The 20,225-nt window shown below is 40.2% G+C and overlaps 1 protein-coding gene across 2 annotated transcripts in view; it reads right to left on the reverse strand.

Moving 5' to 3' along the window:
* Positions 1 to 20,225, reverse strand: part of LOC122561603 (phosphatidylinositol 4-phosphate 3-kinase C2 domain-containing subunit beta-like) — a 217,954-nt gene that overhangs the window by 168,154 nt on the left and 29,575 nt on the right. The window contains exons 4-5 of one of the 2 annotated variants that reach the window (XM_043713462.1): positions 9,602 to 9,732; positions 5,420 to 5,577 (exon numbers count right to left, since the gene is read on the reverse strand). In XM_043713462.1, the coding sequence (XP_043569397.1) occupies positions 5,420 to 5,577; positions 9,602 to 9,732 (289 nt within the window). Of the gene's footprint in view, positions 1 to 1,764; positions 1,819 to 5,419; positions 5,578 to 9,601; positions 9,733 to 20,225 lie in introns of those variants that run through there. The other variant, XM_043713463.1, reaches the window with a different exon arrangement.

The raw sequence follows: 20,225 nt of genomic DNA on the forward strand, positions 1-20,225 counted from the left end.
ATTTAGTGTGATGTAACTGAAATTATACATTGAAGAATTGATTGTCTGTTAAGCCTTTCATCTGTTAGAATACAGTGTAGTTTCACTTCTTTCATGTGTAAATCACAAAACCTTTTTTTTAAAGTTGCATTCTCGGGTTAGCTGTTAACAATGGTCCAAGTTAACAGACCCGAGGATTTAAAAAAAGTTTTGTGATTTACACATGAAAGAAGTGAAACTATCACTGTATTCTAACAGATAATCAATTTTTCAAAGTATAATTTCAGTTACATCACACTGTAAATTTTTGCTATAAATTCTGTGTTACGATCGAGCCCTCCACTATCACCTGATGAAGGAGCGTCGCTCCGAAAGCTATTGTGCTTCCAATAAACCTGTTGGACTATAACCTGGTGTTGTGTGATTTTTAACTTTGTACACCCCAGTCCAACACCGGCATCTCCAAATCATGTATACTACACTAAGCTCTGGTCGTCTTTTGCTGTGCAAATTCTTGCCTGTGTCATCTATAGAAAGAAACATTCTGTACTTCTTCAACATCTTCTGTCCCACTTGAGGAAAGGTCATGCTGTTACCCCAAATCCTCCGAAAGCTAGTGTGCTTCCAATTAAACCTGTTGGACTCTAACGGCGGCACGGTGGCACAGTGGTTAGTACTGCTGCCTCACAGCGCCAGAGACCTGGGTTCAATTCCCACCTCAGGTGTGTGGAGTTTGCACATTCTCCCTGTGTCTACGTAGGTTTCCTCCGGGTGCTCCAGTTTCCTCCCACAGTCCAAAAATGTGCAGGTCAGGTTGGTGTGGACTTGTTGGGCCGAAGGGCCTGTTTCCACACTGTAAGTAATCTAATAACCTGGTGTTGTGTGATTTTTAACTTAGTATAGTATAGAACTGGACAGTTGAGTTGTAGGTGAGCTCAAATCAATCTGGGATGGTGAATGAATGGTGCAGTGTGGTATGAAAGTGTTGAATTAAGCATGTAGGTGGCTAAATAATGAATAAAATTTCATGACAGAGGAAGAGACAAGTGATGTTGAACCTATGGAAAAAATTGAGTAATCACTCTTCTGTTAATGCATATGTTGGTAGACATTCATAACAAAAGGAAGGGATTACATTTGATTATCCAAATTTCAGATTATCCGAACAAGATCACAATGTCTTGATCTTTGGCTAAACTGTGTATTCTGGCATTTGATTATCCGAACAAAATATTCCCCGCCCATGTCGTTCGGATAATTGAGACTCCTCTGTATCTTCACCTTGCATGTACTTCAATTCTTTGTAATTTCTGTTATCTTCATAAAATCAAAAAAAAAGACACGATAATTAACCTGCACACGATAGCTGGTCATATCTAACCCAAAACCATCAAGCTTTCCCTTTCTGGCTGCCCACATTGTGAGTCCCCCACTTGTCACTGGTTGAGCACTCGTGAAAATGGGCAGATACTCAAAAGTGGCATTGATTGCCCAGTGAAGGGCCTCAATTGGCAGCAGAACAGGAAACCTCTCTGTGAACCTGGAATTAACCAGGACAGAAGCAGGAAGACTCCCAACCAATTAAATACACTCCCACCATCAAATGCACCTCAGTGGAGGGTATTAAATTATGTTCCACATATTCAGGGTTTTTTTTAGTCCCTTCCCAAATTTTCCATTCCTAGCAACATCCTGGTAAATCTTTTCTGAATCCTATCCAGCTTATTAATATCCATCTTATAACAGGGTGACCAGAACAAGACAATACTTCAGAAGAGGTCTTACCAACATCCTGTACAACGTCAACATGAAGTCCGAACCCCAATACTCAAAGGTCTGAGCAATGAAAGCAAGCGTGCTCAAGGCTGAAACAAACATCTTGTCGCCACCTTCAGTTCCCATCCAAGCCATACACTACCTGACTTGGAAATATATTGCTGTTTCCTCACTGTCACTGTGGCAACAATGATGCTGCCATGACTAATGCGCAAATGACAGTAAATGTGGGAACTTCCTGATTCTTCATGACTCATTGATTAAATCAGAAAAGTAGCAATATCTAAAATCTTCACTGAAGTTCAACAATTTCTGACTGTTGACTGAAGTGTAGTTTGTTTTGATACAAGCTGCTAGTTTTCTTTAATCTATGACTAACATTACTATATTTTTGTTACATCTATATAGGCAAAGGGGGAAGATCCATCGTACAATAACATTGAAAATCCATAGCAACACTAAGGCTAAAGTAGTAGGGAAAATTAGGTAAGTTAAAATATATATGTTTGATGATTACTATATTTTATTTGAGTAAAATAACTTTTGGCAGTATCAACCACACCTAATCATTTTGGAGATTATATCATGACTGAGAACTTCAGCACAATATCATGATTGATCCACACCTGTCAATAAAGTTAAACAACACACATTTCTATGTTATTTATCTCCCCTCTGAATTAGCAGATGAGATTTTGTCCCAATACCACCAATCATCTTTTACTCCTTCCAGTGAATTTGTAAAATTGAGTTTCAAAAGTGTACAAAAGTGGTTCCTAATTGGTTCCAGTCATGGTTGATTTGGGGTCAAGACCCACTGCAGTCTTGCACATAAAGATCTGACTCAGCTGTGCAGTACGTCAAGATGTTACACTTATGGCCACGACATTAAACTGGGAATTACACTTGCAAAGGCGGGGGAATACGATCCCGTTTCATTATTTCAAAGAAGAGCAAGGGAGAAATCCTCAGTGTCCTGACTAATATTTATTCCTGAATTAATATCATACAACAAAAAACAGATTACCTGGTTAATATCACATTGTGGGAACTTGCTGTGTGCAAACTGGCTCCTTCATACAATGATGGCAATAATCGGAAAGCACTTCATTGGCTGTGAAGGTCTTTCATATGTCCAATGGCTTTGTAAAGAACCATATAAACAAAACGTTTTCTTACTTTTCAAGTTCAGTCTTGAAAAGTATGACTGTGCTGTAGCCCTGCTTCACGGATGCTGACTGACCAGCTATGCTTTTCCAGCACCACACTTATCTCCAGCATCTGCAATCCTCTCTTTCTCCCATGCTATAGTCTTCCAAACCAACGGGAATAGTTTCTCTTTACTACACTACTTGATTCCCTTAACATCCTGAAAACCTTTTATCATCCTTTTATCTTCATAAATTACAGGGAATATAGCCCTAGTTTGTGTAACCTTCCTCTTGTAAATGAACTCCTGAGGTATTGTTCTAGTAAGTTGACAGTGTACTCTTCCAAGGATAATGTATCTTTCCTAAGATGTGGTGCCTAGAACTTCTGACAGTATTCCATCTGGGCTCTAATCAGGACTTTGTAAAGCTGAAACGTGATTTCCACTCCTATTTACTTCCTGTGCGGATGAAAGATGAACTGGCTGAAATGGTAGCTCGACTTCAGTTTCTGCAGATGCTGCTGGACGTTTTCAGGAAGACTTTCTACCTACAATGAAAATAGGAATTTCTGGAGAAACTCAGCAGGTCTGGCAGCATCTGTGGAGAGAGAAACTGATTGAATGTTTCATGTTGAGTGACTTACCTTTGCAGTTCGGAATCTCTGCACTGATCTAGCTGCCTGACCAGCTGAGTTTTCCCACAAAAGGAATATTATAATGAACAGGTAATGTGTTTTGTCTGAGGAATATCTTCTTTAGTATAGTCCTATTGGTTATTATACCTGAGGAGATAGATGTGGCCTTAATTTACTGACTCCTCTGAGTGTGGCACCCCTAGTGCAGCACTCCTGCAGTACTGCATTGGTGTATTTGCCTCGATTTTGTGCTCAACTCTGAGACAGGGACTTGAATCCACACCTTCTGACTTTGGTAACTCCTCAAGCACTATGGATACTTTAGTGTGCAAGCTCCTACTTAAAGTTGACATTGAGTGACAGGAGCACTTTCTGAAGCTCAATCAATTGCAGAGCTTATTGCTCATTTGTATTAACTTCTGGGAATTCTGCGAGCCTTGGAAATGAAAGTATTGACTTAGCTCTGCACATGTAGGCTGTTTCCTGTGGGGGTTATTTAGGTCTCTGGCTTTACAAATGATACACAATATGGGATATTGCTTATACAAAGCTTGTTGAGTACCAGAGGCATTTAATAGTGGATATCAGATTGGACTATCAAAACAAAATCAAACACTTGTTTTTGGCAGCTTGGCTCAATGGTAACACATTGATTTAGAAGGTCATGTGTTTACGTTGTGCTGCAGAGATTTGAGCACAATATCTAGGCTGGCACATATTTGCTGAGAAAATGCAACAAGAGATGCTGCCTCTTGGAGCCACGGTCAAACCAAGGCAGTGTCTTCAAACATCCATGGAAGTGACTTAATCAATTACTTCTTCATTTCTGTGGGAGGTTGGTGGTGTGGAAATTAACTGCTGTGTTTGCTCCTTCAAGCAATAGTTCTCCATTGACTGTAATACATTCTGACTGGGGGACATGGTCCTGATGTTGTGGGAGGTAATACAGACATGCACCCCTTTCCTCCTTTGATTACTGACAGAATGGCAACTAATCAGGAGCCTTTTCTCAGACAGGCTATCTCGGGGGGAAAATCTGTCAGTCTGTGGAGTTGTCAACTATAGAAATATCAAAATACAGAATCAATAAAAATGCTGAGCCTAACCTACCAACAATTTAAACTTCCACATTTCACATCTGCCCTGATTTAATTTCTCAGATGCAGACTACAGTTTCATTCTTCTAGGATTCACAAACCTGCTTGTTCCAAATTGTCTTTTCAATTTCTGATTAAACTACAAACATTACTAGAATAACTTCACTCAAACTAATGTGCCCCACTGTGCCTTCCTGAATGACTGCAATCCTTGTGGTGTATGAACACCCACAGTGCTATTAGAAAGGGTGTTCCAGGATTTTGACACAGCGTCAGTGAAGAAATGGTAATATAGTTCCATGACTGAGATGAGTATTTTCTTCCAGATTGTTTTTGATCGATTTTCAATTCCCCCAGCAATTGCCTCGTGAACAGTAGTCAGACCTCTGGCTTACAAGCCCTGCAACACTACATCACTGAACTGCTGCAGATTAGCTCTTTTAACAGGTCACTATGTGGACTACTGGCCTTTTATGCTGTCTGTATTTTCTTTCTTTGGATTTGATTAAGCATTTAAGATACAAAGGGGAAATACTGAACAGGTTAGCTGGCAGGAACAGATCCCTCAGTCAATTTATAAATTGGTTGATATGTTACTGACATTTCACAAGGATATGTAAAATGATATCTGTGCTCTGCTCAAATGCAGTGGACAGAAATGGAGATAAAAAGTTTAATGCAAGCAAGTTGAAAAAACTAGTTTCTCTAGAAATGTCAACCATTTCTCCTGTATGGCCTATGGGGCCTATAAAGAACACCTTGAATGTAAAAACACTACCAACCATGTACGGATGTTTGAATTGGTTCTGGAAAAATGTCAGTCACAATCGTTACAGGAATATGCCAGATCCAGAGAAGCTCATCGGGAAGAACTGTGACAACACTCCTGATCAGACCGTAGTCAGACTGCGTCGCTGAACTCGGGTATTTAGCTCTTAGCCTGTGCAACAAAAACAAAAGGAGCTGTGAGCAACAGAGAGAGAGAGAGAGAGAGAAAGGGAGACAGAAAGACAGAGAGAGAGACAGAGTGAGACAGAGAGAGAGCGAGAGACATAGACACAGAGAGAGAGAGAGAGTGAGAAACAAAGAGACAGAGAGGGACAGATAAAGACAGAGGTAAAACCTGAATTCAGGTTTATTTACACCAGCTGGTCAGGCAGCAGCTGAAGAGCAAGAGAATCATTGTTTCGGGCCAGAGCCCTTCAAGGCTTCAGCAGAACTGGAAAAGCTGGGAATTGAACAAGCTCTTACAGTGGAAACTGTTTGGGAGCACAAAGGACATCAAAGCAAATAACTCTGCATTTGTTGACAAGTTGAGTTAAGATCTAATTGCAGTGTTTATTTGGAAGTATCTTGTTCGTTTTTACAAATGCAAAAGGCACCTCAATGGACCTCCAGCCCTTTCTCTCTAATATTATTTTTATTATTGTTAACAGATCAGTTGTGTTCTGACTTTATGCCCTGGTAACATAGGCACTGAAATAAGCTCTAAAGACTGCTTGGAGAAACAAATTAATTAGCAAGAGAGATTGCTATTTTAGTCAGACAGCATAGCATTGTAAACAACAAAGCAATAACACGCTGGTGCTATGGAGCTTCGCCCTTTACCTCCATTAAAGCTGGTGACAGGAAGCCGATATTTTCGCACTTTATTTGACCTCAGACTGTATTCAGAAATAACTTGGGAGGTTTTCCAGTGACTGACTCCAACATGGCAGGAATCTAATAGATGCAGAATACGACGGGAAGGAAGGGGCTTGGAAAAACTTGCTCAGATGGCTGCATCTTTTGGGAATTTCTAGAAAGTTGCTTCAATCTACCTGAATGCACCCCTGTCTGCAGCTAAATGTTCTAAATAAATTAACAGAGAATAATGTTCCAACTAGTGTGGAATGAACTGAGCATTGCATCTAGAATGGCTAAACTCAAAGACGTTTCACCATTGTTTATATTTTTTTAACTATAGTGTTGTCTTCCTGACTTTTGCTTTTCTATTGTTTTTTTTTCTATTTTCTTTAATATTCTGCATGAGTATTAGGTGTTGTTTAGCACTCTTGCATTCTTGTCCACTGTAACGTCTTATAGACATTATTGTATTATACAGGCAAAACTTTACAGAATTGCCTCAACATTGGCAACTGAATGAAGCCTTATAGAAACCAGGTCAGGTAAGGTACACGAAAAATTGTTGGATGGAGAACTCTTAAGTAAGTAAGTATTTGGTTATTGGGCATGCAAAAGAAGTTGAAGCATTAAGAGGAACACTGGAGAAAAATAATGATGAATTTTTGGTTCCATCTCATTGCAACATAGCTTACAAGAAACAGGTCACCCAAAACAGAACCCTTAAAGAACCGTGTATGAGGAAAAGACAATTATGTTTGGTACGCTTGCCTTCGTTGTTAAGTCTTTTGAGTTAGAATTGGAAAGTCATGTTAAGGTTGTACAGGACTTTGGTGAGGCCTCTTCTGGAGGACTGTGTCCAGTTCTAGCTGCTCAGTTGTATTATTAAGGATATTATTAAGCTGGAGGGGGTCCCAAAGAAAGTTACCAGGACATTGCTGCGTATGGAAAGTTTGAGTAACAAATGATAGGCTGGGACTTTTTTTCATTGGAGCATAGGAGGTTAAGGAGGTGGCCAGATAGAAAATTATAAAACATTGAGAAGTATAGATAGAGTTAATGGTTGTTGTCTTTTCCCTAGGATGGGGGATTTCAAGACTAGGGAGCATGTTTATCAGGTGAGAGGAGAGGGATTTTAAAAAGTATGAAGGGCAAATATTTTACACAGAGGGTTGTTCACATGTGGACTGAACTTCCTGAGGGAGTGGTGAAGATGACTGGTACAATTACAACATTTAAACAAGACATTTTGATAGGAACATGAATAGGAAAGGTATGGAGGGATATGGGATAGGAGCAGGCAAGTGGGACGAGTTCAGTTTGGGATTATGTTCAGCATGGGGAGATTGGACCAAAGGGTCTGTTTCTGTGCTCTATTACCAGACGCAGAGGAGCCCAAAGTATATAGTAACAAGAAAATTAAGAGCAAAGAGCTGGAGCAGTACCATGAAGGAAGGGAGAAACACCTCAAAGATTGAACTCAAAGATTGGATTCCAACATCATTCCAAAGGATGGAATACCATTAATGCAACACCCTGTTGAAGAAGGAAAGGAGAAAGATTACAGGAAACTATAGACCAGTTAGCCTAACATCCGTTGTTGGGAAAATACTAGAGTCCATTATTTAGAAGAAAAAGCAGGATGCTTAGAAAAGCCTGATGCATTTGAGTCAATATGGTTTTGAGAAAGGAAATAATACTTGATAAATTTGAGGATATAGCATGCGGATTGTTAAAGAGGAATTAGTAGAGGTAGTGCATTCAGATTTCCAGAAAAATTCAATGAAGTAAAAAGTTATTGCACAATATAGTAACTCACAATCTAGAGGTAATACGTTAGCATGATTGGGGATTGGATAAAAGAAGACTTGGTAGAGAGGGCAGAGTGTAATGTATCTAAATTTGCCACTGATACAAAAAATGGATGAGTGCACATGTTGTGATGAGGACATAATGAATCTGCACAGGATTATAGGTTGAGGAAGCGGGCAAAAAATTGTCAGATGGAGTTTAATGTATGAAAATGCGAGGCCATTTACTTTGATTGGATAACTCAAAAAACAGATAATAATTTAAATGGAGAGAGGTTCCAAGAAAGTGCAGTATGGAAAGATTTGAACTTGAAATGATAAACGTTAACATGCAAGTGCAGCAAGTAATTAAGAAGGAAAATTGAATTGCTTGGCCTTTATTGCTAAGGGTTTGAGTCATGTTGCAACTTCCCAGTGCAATGTTTTGGTCCCCACATTGAAAGGAGGATATTCTGGCTTGGGAGGCAGCTGGGAAGATATTCACCAGGCTGTTTCCTGGGATGACGAGGTTGACTTATCAAGAATGGCTACCCAGGTTAAGCCTTAATTCATTAGAGTTCAGGAGAATGAAGGTGATCTTATTGAAAGTTCTGAGGGAGCTTGACAAGATCAATGTTGAGAAGGTACTTCTATTAGTCAGGAACTCTCAGACTAAGAGACACAGTCACACCCAGTTAAAACTGCAAAGGGTTTCTTCTCTCAGAGGATCGTGAATATTGGAATTTTCCAGCTCATGGAGCTGTGGAGACTAGTTCACTGGAAGTTTTTAAAAGAGGAGGCAGATCGATTTTTGAAATATCAGGGAGTTGAAGGTCATGAGGGGCTGGTATGAAAGAAGAGTTAAAGCTTGAGGCAAATCAGCCATGATCTTACAAAATGGCAGGATGCACTGGGGGTTGGGCCTATTCCCTGCTCCAATGTCTTATGTTCTTACTAAATCAGAAGAAAATGAAGTAAAGATGTCTGGCAGAGATTGGGCTGAGGAGCATTAAATCACATTAAACTAAATGTGAAAAAGCTTTGATAGAAAGAGAGTGGTTATAGGAGCTGTGATTAGTGTAGACTTTACAAACTAGCACCCCTAGGCCACATCTGCCGGAGTTTCTAATCAATGCAACTGTCAGGCAAAGCTTTCTGCTGGAGGTGCTCATTTATAACACTGATGTTGGAAGCACACCTGGACTAAGTGGAATGTTATTTTTTAAAAAAATCCTGTTCTCTTCTCTAAATTCCAGCCCTAGTTTGCCAGAAGTAGAATTATCTAAATGCAAGCATGTTAAATGGGGCACTTCCTGATTCTGTTAAGTTTGTGCTGTAGTTGCCATATTATAGTGTAAAATTAATACTTAAACATAAGCTGGATTTAAAAGACAAAAATACATCAATAATAGAGATGGAGCCCTAAGGGGCAACAGCTGAATGGATTGAGAAAGCTTGGAAACTACATTTTATGTCTTTACTTAAACACTAGGCATAGATCAGAAATTACGATCAATGGTTCGTGACTTTATTTGAATGTTTCTGACTCACACATTTAACAAGTCGCAGAAGGCAGCAACCTCCTCATTGCTTCCTCCAGGTTTATCTACAAGCTTCAGTTCATGGTCCTTCGGAGGCAGTGACCCTCTGTTCAATTCCTCTGGGTTGTACGTAGCTGAAAACTGGAACCAAAAGTAATGTCAAAGTTGAAATAACAACAAAGGGTTTTGACACCAAGGCAGCAGGACAGTTTTCATAAAGTTTATGAATGGTTAGGAAGGATGTGAAGACTGGAACTAGGATTTCACACCAGAAGCCATCTGGATATAAAACCATTAGAAATAGGAGCTGGGGTAGGTATTTGTCCCTTATAGATTATGGTCGAACCGCTTTTAGCTTTAACTCCTCTTTCATGTCGACCTCCTTGGCCCTTAGCTTCCCAATATTTCAAAAGTCCATCTACTGCCTTTTTAAATTCTTTCAGTGATCTAGTCTCTACAAATCTCTGGGGCAGAAAATTTCAACCACTCACTAGTCTTTGGGAGAAGACATTTCTTAGCATCTCATTTTTAAACATGTGTCCCCTTCTTCTGTAACTAAATCATCTAGTTCGAGATTCACCCTCGAGTGGAAAAATCTTCTCAAAATCTCTCCTGTCAAGACCCTCCAGAATCTGAGACATTTTGATTAGATCACCCGCTCATTCTTCTAAACTCTTCGGCATAAAGGTGTAGCTGTTCGCCGAGCTGGGAATTTGTGTTGCAGACATTTCGTCCCCTGTCTAGATGACATCCTCAGTGCTTGGGCGCCTCCTGTGAAGCGCTTCTGTGATCTTTCCTCCGGCATTTGTAGTGGTTTGTCTCTGCCGCTTCCGGTTGTCAGTTCCAGCTGTCCGCTGCAGTGGTCAGTATATTGCCATCCACAGATGCCACCCACAGATTCAATCAATAAGCACATCAAGCTGGACCCAATATACCGGCCACTGCAACAGACAGCTGGAACTGACAACCAGAAGCGGCAGATTCAAACCACTACAAATGCCGGAGCAAAGATCACAGAAGTGCTTCACAGGAGGCGCCCAAGCACTGAGGATGTCATCTAGACAGCGGACGAAACATCTGCACCACAAATTCACAGCTCGACGAACAGAACCACAACAACGAGCACCCGAGCTACAAATCTTCTCACAAACTTTGAATAAAGGTGTAACCTGGGTTATCATTCTCGATAAGTCAACCCTTTCACCCCAGAAATTAACCTAGTAAATCTCTTTTGAAAAGCCTCCAAAGCCATTATGTTCTTTCTTAAATGTAGGGGTGAAAACTGTGCACAGTACTCGGGTGGCATAGTGCTCAGTGGTTAGCACTGCTGCCTCACAGCACCAGGGACCTGGGTTTGATTCCCGCCTCGAGCGACTGTCTGTGTGGGATTTGCCTTGTGTCTGCGTGGGTTTCCTCTGGGTGCTCTGGCTTTCTCCCACAATCCTAAGATGTGCAGGTCAGGTGAATTGGTCATGCTAAATTGTCCATAGTGATAGGTGCATTAGTCAGCGATAAATATAGGGTAGGGGAATGGGTCTGGGTGGGTTACTCTTCAGAGGGTGGGTGTGGACATGTTAGACCGAATGGCCTGTTTCCATACTGTAGGGAATCTAATCTAATCTACTCCAGATACTGCCACGCCTACATGCTGCCAAGATATATTACTAAGATTTCCTTATGTGTAAACGCCAATTCTCTTGTAATAAAAGTCAAAATTCCATTTGCATTCTTAATTACTTGCTGCATTTGCATGTTAATTTGGCATTTCCAGTACAAGGACACCCAGCTCCTTCTCCGCTGAACTTTATTTGAAACCTCTCTCCATTTTGATAATTGCCTTTTGCGTCTTCTTACCAAAATGCATGACGTCACAGTTTCCAGCATCTGCCAAGCTTTTGCCCTCTCATTCAACCTATCTATGTCTTCTCACAGATTCCTTGATCCTCATCACAACATGCTGTACCACCTACTTTTGCGCTATCAGTAAATTTGGATTCATTATATTCTGTCCCTTACTCCAAGTCACCAATATAGATCATAGTTACATCTGTCCACCCTTCAAAAAACCCATTTCTGACTCTTGAACATCTGTGTTAATGTACCCTCAATACCATGAGCTCCTATCTTGTGCAATAACCTTTTATGTATCACCTTATCAAATACCTTCTGGAAGTACTCAACACCTACTGATTCCCTTTTATCAACACTCTTCTATCCCCAAAGAACGCTGGCAAATTTGTCAAACATGATTCCTCTTTTACAAAACCATGTTGACTCTGATTATGTTAATTGTTTCTAAATGTCCTGCTATGTCCTCCTTAATAATGGATTGTAGCATTTTCTCAAGAACAGATGTTTGGCTAATTGGCTGATAGCTTCCAGCTGTCTGTCTCCATCCCTACTTGAAACAAGGCATCCCGATAGTGATTACCAGTATGTTGGAACCCTCCGGAAATCCAGTGAGTTTTGAAATATTTCCATCCATATCTGCACGGTCTCTGCAGCTAGTTCCTTTAAACCCCTTAGGTGTAGGGTTATCAGATGCTAATGACTTGTCTGCCTTTAGTTCCATTAGTTTGTTAAGTACTTTGTTCCCCCTGATAGAGACTGTTAAAAGAGCTTTACTCCCATTTGCATCTTGTTTATGAGATGTTAGTTTCGAAGGCTGAATATTAGTTTCGATTATCTGCAATTTCCCTGTTTCCCATTATTCATGTTCCAGTTGCATTCTCGCGGTTCCCACACTTACTTGAATTACTGTTTTTCTTTTTATACACCTGTAGAAGCTTTTGCTTCTTTTAAAATTTCTTTCCAATTTACTTTTGTAATCAATTTTCTCCCTCTTTATTAGCTTTACAGTAATCTACACCCGATTTCTAAAATATCCTAATTTACTGGCTTGACATCAAGTTTTGCCAATTTGTCTGCCTTGGTTTTTGATTAGATACTCTCCTTGACCATTGTTAACCATGGGTGATTCATTTTTCTCATTGAGTCTTCTTTTTGACCAGAATATAGTTCAGCATTATATCTCAAGCAATAAAAATGCTGAAATATCTGTTTAAATATTTGCCACTGCTCATCCATTGACTTTTTCTTTAGTCTGTTTTCCCAGGCTACTCTAGACAACTATTCCTTCATACTTTTACAGTTGCCCTTATTTAAGTTGAGGACACTGGTTTTGAGATCTGAGTTGCTATATTTCAAACTTAATTCGTAAATTGAAATCACCCTTGTAATTGAAATGCCCCACTTACATGCTTGCATTAGTTCCCAGTTGATACATTGTCCTGCAGCGAGGCAACAGTTCAGAGTCCTAGAGATGACTCTTCGACCTTTGTAATCCTTATTTTCACTGAAATTGATTGCATGTCATGATGTATTGCAATAATGTCACTACTCACGACTACGCTGATACCTTCCTTTATTAACAAAGCTACCTCATCTCTTTCTCATTTTTGCATATTCTTCCTGAAGATTGAACACTCTCGAATATTGAATTCTAAGTCCTGGATATCATGTAAGCTTTCTGTAAGAATTATGAACCCATTTTCATTTATTTCTATTTCTGTCATCAACTCATCTATCATGCAACAAATACTATGAACATTCAGAGGAAGATCCCTAAGCTTTGTCTTTTTACCATTATTGTTTCTAATTTTGGCTGCGTTCTTCTGTATACTTCTTGTTAACTCTTCTTGCCACACTTTGATTATTTTTCCCCTATTCTCTAACCTGCACCTCTGCCCTCTCATTTCTTTTTGATTTTTTTATAACTCCCCTTGAGTTACATCTTCCTCTGCACTAATTCATTCAAAGCCCTATTTACAACCATCATTGTGCAATTCTCCAGAATACTGGTCCCAGCAATGTTCAACTGATGCTCATCCTAATGGACAGCTCTCTTTCCCAAGCACTGGTGCCTGTGCCCTAAGAATTAGAACACATTTCTTCCACACCAATCTTTATCTCTCTAATCATATTTACTCTGTGCCAATTTGCATGTGGTTCCGTTAGTAATACAAACACTATTACCTTTGTAGTTTTGCTCTGAGCTGCTCATTGTCTCCCAGCAGAAACTGTCCTACCTACATGGATCATGACAACTGAATCATTCTCCTCCCACTCCCAAGTTCTCCTTCAGCCCAGAAGAAAGGTCCTGAATTTTGGCATAAAATAGGCAACACAGTCTTTGGGACTTTCTTTGCTGCAGAGAACAGCGGCTATTCCCCTCATTCTCCTAACTACTGTTTAGAATAGAATCCACACTTACCCTCTGAAGAGTAATCCACTCAGACCCATTCCCTTACACTATTACTCTATATTTACCCCTGACTAATGCACCTAACCTACACATCCCTGAACACTATGAGCAATTTAGCATGGCCGATTCACCTAAACTGCACATCTTTGGATTGTGGGAGGAAACTGGAACACCCGGAGGCAACCCATGCAGACATGGAGAGAATGTGCAAACTCCACACAAGACAGTGGCCTGAGGCTGGAATCGAACCTGGGTCCATGGCGCTTTGAGGGACAAATGTTTACCACTGTGCTGCCATGCCGCCCCACAGTGTATTTCTACTACATTTGTTTTTACTCCCCCATCATGAACAGCACTCTGTATCAAAGTGTCTTGGTCTGTTTACTCATCCTCTCTCTCTGTAGTCTGCGTCCTAGTTCACATTATGAGCAGGAACCTTGGACCTGTTGGACATGGACAATGGCTGCGGCTCTTCCAAAGCTCAGTTCTGGTACTCAATACCTGCCTGACTTACTAACATACCCTGATCATGGACCCAAATTCAATGTAATCAATTTAAGAGATGAGACTATGTGAGACTAAGTTTGTTTGCAGGGAGGTTCTAAGGCTGAGACACCACTAGAGTAAACCACTTTTGAGGTCTTGGGTGTTTTCTTTTAATGTTGGAATGATAGAAGCAGCCTAAATGGGTGTGGTCAAACTCCCACCTACACAACCAGGATTTTTAGTTTTATCAGTAAAAGCTGCTGGGGTTGTGAAAACCTGAGTTCTCTCTCTCTCTCAATAGTCTTTTGATATTCTTTCCTCCTGGATTGGAGAACTGCATGTTAGACAATCTGTTTTCTGAATTTGCCTTTTTGCCAAGGATGTGTTAATGGGATGTTGCTATACTGGAAAAATTAATTAGCAATAGTTACTGTATCTATTATTATGTTAAGTTTTCCAGTAGATTTAAGTTATTCCAATTCCTTATTTATTTTATTGTATTTTAAGTATAGTGGGTGAATAAAGTGGGTTTTGCTTTAAATCCAGTAGAAATGCATCTGGAATGCAACACCTTACATTTAACATTATTAAAAGTTAGAGTTTAGATTATCTTCTAGATATTTTGAGGGGGTTTGGTCTGGTCCATAACACTGTCTCCTGAAACATCGTGTCCAGGTAACACTGTCCCTGCAGCATCTGCAGTCCAGAGACCAATTCACCAACTCTGAGCCAAAGTTCCTCAAGAACACAACACCTGGTGCCAATTTGGTCACCGTGGATTGCATTAGTACACACCAATTCCCACATATTTACAGCTGCAACACATCACCTGTGTAGCCATCTCTATTCTATTTAATATGTTAAATATTTTTAAAAATGAATTTTCTAACTATACGAACCACTTCTTCAATCAAAAGAGACACATGTCGCACTTCGATTCTAACAGGGCTCTCAGTTGCCAGTTTTTATCTACCACCACTGACCTTCTCATGTAGGTCTACTCTTCTCTTCATGAAGCTGCTGTTATGTGCCTCCTTATGCTATTTGACAAGCTGTTGACCCCAGTCTTTCTCCACTGTTCATAAAACTGCTCTCCTTACACCCTCTTGCTATTTCAGAAATTTATGGTACTTCTCTCACACTCTGTTTTAGTTGCTGACAACTGTCTTAAGTGACCCCATCTGCCCCCCTCACTTCTTTCAACTACATGATTATTGTACTGGTATAAAAATCAGGATCTCCTCTTGCAAGATTGGTTATAAAGATAGTCAGAATGGGGAGGCAGGAGAAAGTGAGGACTGCAGATGCTGGAGATCAGAGCTTAAAAAAGTGTGCTGGAAAAACGCCGCTGGTCAGGCAGCATCAAAGGAACAGGAGAATCGACGTTTCGGGCATAAACAGAAGATTCCTGAAGAAGTGCTTATGCCCGAAACGTCGATTTTCCTGTTCCTTTGATGCTGCCTGACCTTCTGCGCTTTTCCAGCAACACATTTTTAAGAATGGGTTACTAGCTCAGTTAACATATTTAAAGCAATAAATGATACCATAAGTTAGACCGACACCTCTTGGAGCCCAGGAATACACATTTTATCATGAGCAAGCAATGGGCTATGTCCAAATCATCTCCTTGCCTTTAACAATGAGTAGACTGTTTAATTAGATTCATATTTCACTTTGCTAACTCTCCAATTAAATATTTGTTGAAAATTACATCGAAATAAATTTCAATGGACAGATAATGCTGGTGACCCAGTAATCTGTTGTCCCTTCATACTGAGCTAGTGTACACATCAGGGAGCGTTTGGGGAATAGGGATGGCATTGGATAATTTCACAATGGGTGAAACTACAGTCATAGGCCTCTCTGGTCCGATTTCTTGTCCAATTTCACCTGATATCATGAAGGTAACTCCAGCCCATCAATTTCCTGAGCTATTAAATGTTTTGGGCTATTGTAGTTCTAGTGAATAAGATGACAGAGATTTTATTTGAGATGTGTGAATCCTTGGTCTTCTACTCAATCCAGTAAAACCTACCTGTTAATCTTAGGTTACCACTCTCAGTTTCTGAACACTTGTAGCATTGTTAGTATGCCTGCTCTGATTTTGTTATGGAATTGTCACCATAACCATAGTGTCACCCGTCTAACAAGAACCAACTACACCTCCAAAAGATATCACTTTCTACAATACTTTACCAGTGCTCTTTTGGTCTGTGAGAATGGAGTCAGTACTGTTAGGATATATCTTGAGGGTACTATCATTTCCATTGTGATTTCTGTATTAAGCTTGTGGTGGAAGTTTTTTTCATTTACTCCATTCCCCAATTATGTACTGGCCCTTTCTCCTAGTCTCCCTCCCTTGTTTATTCACTTCTCTCCCTCATTCACTCACTTTTCCTCTCTCTCAATCAATCATTCCTCCCATCCCTCATTCTATACAATATCTCAACCAGTCACTCCTCCCCCGTCTCATTCTGTCATTCCTTCACTTAATCGTTTGACCCTCTCCTCCCTCTTTTTCTCATTGTACTCTTTCATCTTCTCACCCCCATTTGTCATGATGAGCTGATCTAGCTCAGCAAAGTGCTACAATTCAACCATGACAGGATAGTTCTGACATTGGAAAGTGAACATGTTTTCCTGTGTTAGAAGAGGAAACTGGATAAACAGTTTGGGTCAATATTACTTATGAGAGGAGCAACCAAATGTACAATAATTATCCAAAGGCGTTCTTTCAGATTACGTGAAAACAGAGAATAAATAATAAACAAAGACCTGCAGATGCTGGAAATCTGAAACAATAACAGAAATTGATGGAGAAGCTCAGCAGATCTGGCAGAATCCATGGAAAGAAAGCAGAATCAACGTCTTGGGTCCACTGTACCTTCTTCTGAGTTCCATGGATTCTGCCAGACCTGCTAAGTTTCTCCAACAATTTCTGTTTTATTTGAAACCAGAGAACATTACAAGGTGCGTTCTTTGCCCATGAAAGTTGATTTTCTGTGGCCCTTTTCAGATTTCAATTTAAAACAGTATCAGTTAAGTTATCAAATCCCAATCTGCCTAAAAGACCCCATTGGGTGCCCCTGTTGTGCCTGCAATTAACCTTCCAGTCAAACAGACCTGAAGTGAGTAACACTTTTAAAAAAAGTCATGATTCGGAGATGCCGGTGTTGGACTGGTTATAACACCAGGTTATAGTCCAACAGGTTTAATTGGAAGCACACTAGCTTTCGGAGTGATGCTCCTTCATCAGGTGATTGTCAGGAGAAATTGCAATTCTCATCAAAACTCTGTGCACCAGACTCAACCTTCATGAGCAGCTTTGTTCATTTTAATGGGCCACTTACTCATACATGTTTTCCTGTGTTTTATGGAACACATTTAAGAGCATGAGAAACATCATATATTCTCAGTGCCTGAGGTCTAATGTAGACTTGTATCTTATTTTGTGTTCAACAAGATAAGAAAATTGACTGATGTTTCATCATCTTGGGAGTGTGTGTTGTCCCCCCTCCCCAGACTCTGTTGCTGTGTGTGACAATGTTTTGGCACAGTAAATTGGTTTATGTAGAAAAGTATTATGTTTTAATATTCACTGATGGATCACTGATGTGAACAAAGTAAAGCGTACAACAAAGCTGAATAGTGTTTATTGATTTGGCAGCTGAACTAAATACTGAGACTACCTTATGATCTCTGATTTACCTTGTTTTGCTGGGAAGGTTTGGTAATTAATTATGTTTGAATGATTTTATATAGGCTTATAAAAATTGCAAGTGCAATTATTTTTCTTGTTTTTGAGGTTTCCTTGGGTTGGGATTTATTTTACAACTGGTTCTTTTTATGTTCAGCTGCTATCTGTAAATTGGAGCACGCAAAAGTTTGTAACTGACCTCGTGCACTGCAACATTCTGCCTTGCCTTGGGGGCAAGTGGAATAACAGACAAAGCATTCATTTCACATAAGATTTTCCTCTCAGTATATCCTCAGGTTACTGTATTGCATAATTAAATGTTGAACATAAGATGTTTGGACTATGTACAGGAGTTAGCAATACTGCTGTGCATGTGTACGCCAAACATTTCTTATTCATGTACTAATCCAAATGTTTTTTAAATGTTGTAACTGTACCCGCATCCACCACTTCCTCAGGAAGTTCATACCACACATGAACCACTCTCTGTGTAAAAAGAAAAGTCCCTCATGTCCTTTTTTAAATCTTTCTCCTCTCACCTTAAAAATATGCCTCTTACTCTTGAAATCCCCCATCCTAGGGAAAAGATACTTGCCATTCTTCTTATCTCTCCCCCTCATGATTTTGTAGACATTTACATGGTCACCCCTCAATCTCTTTAGCCCCAGTGAAAAGATTTCCAGCCTATCCATCCTGTCCTCAGAACTCAAACCCTCCATTCCTGGCAACATTCTGGTAAATCATCTTGAATCCTCTCCAGCTTAATAATATCATTATGATAGCAGGGCAATCACAACTGGACACAGTTCTTCAGAAAAGGCCTCACCAGTAGCTTGTACAATCTCAACACAACATCCCAACTCCTCCACTCAAAGGTCTGAGCAATGAAGGCAAGCGTCCTAAGCACCTCGTAAACTTTGAGTACATTTTTCTGCTGTGTCTCAGTGGTAACACCCCTCTCCAACAAACCCCCCCACAAAAAAAGGCACAAGAACTTCCCATGTCCAAATTTTGTGCACCACAAAAATTCCTATGCAATGAAAATCTCAAACAAGAGAGAATTTAACCATCATCCTTTGATATTCAATGGTATGTGAACCATATGTGAAGCTGAATCTCTCACTATCAACATCCTGGGGATTACAATTGCCCAGAAACTCAACTGGACTCTCCACATAAACACTGTGGCTACAAGAGCTGGTCAGGAGCTAGGAATACTTCAGTGAGTACCTCACCCCTCAGCTCCCCAAAGCCTGTCCCCCATCTAAAATGCACAAGTCAAGAGTGCGATTGAGCATTCCCCACTTGCCTCGATGAGTGCAGATCAAGACTTCACCATCCTGGACAATGCAGCCTGCACCATATCTGTAAACATCCACTTCCTCCACCACTCTTGCCCATTAGCAGCACTATGTACTGTCCAGAAGAGGTACTGCAGAAATTCGCCAAAGTTGGGATACATGGGAGCACCTGCTCTCCTCCGGGCCACTCACTATCCGGACTTGGAAATATATTGCTGTTCCTTCAGTGTCACTGGACCAAAATCCTAGAACTCACCACAACAGTGTAGGTGTCCTTAGAGTACATAGACTGCAGTGGGTCAGGAAGTCATCTCATCACCACCTTCTAAAGGGCAATAGGGAGGGGCAATAAATGCTGGCCTAGTCAGCAACGCCACACCCCATGAATGAATTTACCATGTAGCATGAAATTTCATTTAGCTGCTTTTACAGCAGTAACTATATTTCCAAATGTTTGTATATGAAAGCAATGGAAATGTCATAAGAATCAATAAGGTCATAACTGATGTCAAAGATGTATTGTGTGCCACACTATCCTATTGTCAATATATCATTTGAGAAAATAAGATTTTGCTTGTAGAAAGAACAGTAAACTAACCCTCAGGTGGGAGTTAGTATTGCAAAGGAAAGGAGAATCTTCAATCCACATTTAAAACAGAGTAGGGCAAGGTTACATGTTCCAACCTGCCTTTGGTGAAATTAGAATATCAGATACATGAGAAAAGCACAATATGAATTTCACATCATACATGATTCCTTTCACAAGATTTTCTGGTTATACAATCCGGGGCAGTGCGGTGGCAGAGTGGTTAGCACTGCTACCTCACAGCACAAGGGACCTGGGTTCGATTCCAGCCTCGGGTGACTGTCTGTGTGGGTTTCCTCT

Source organism: Chiloscyllium plagiosum, chromosome 23 (genome assembly GCF_004010195.1).
Source record: "Chiloscyllium plagiosum isolate BGI_BamShark_2017 chromosome 23, ASM401019v2, whole genome shotgun sequence".
Taxonomy (NCBI): domain Eukaryota; kingdom Metazoa; phylum Chordata; class Chondrichthyes; order Orectolobiformes; family Hemiscylliidae; genus Chiloscyllium; species Chiloscyllium plagiosum.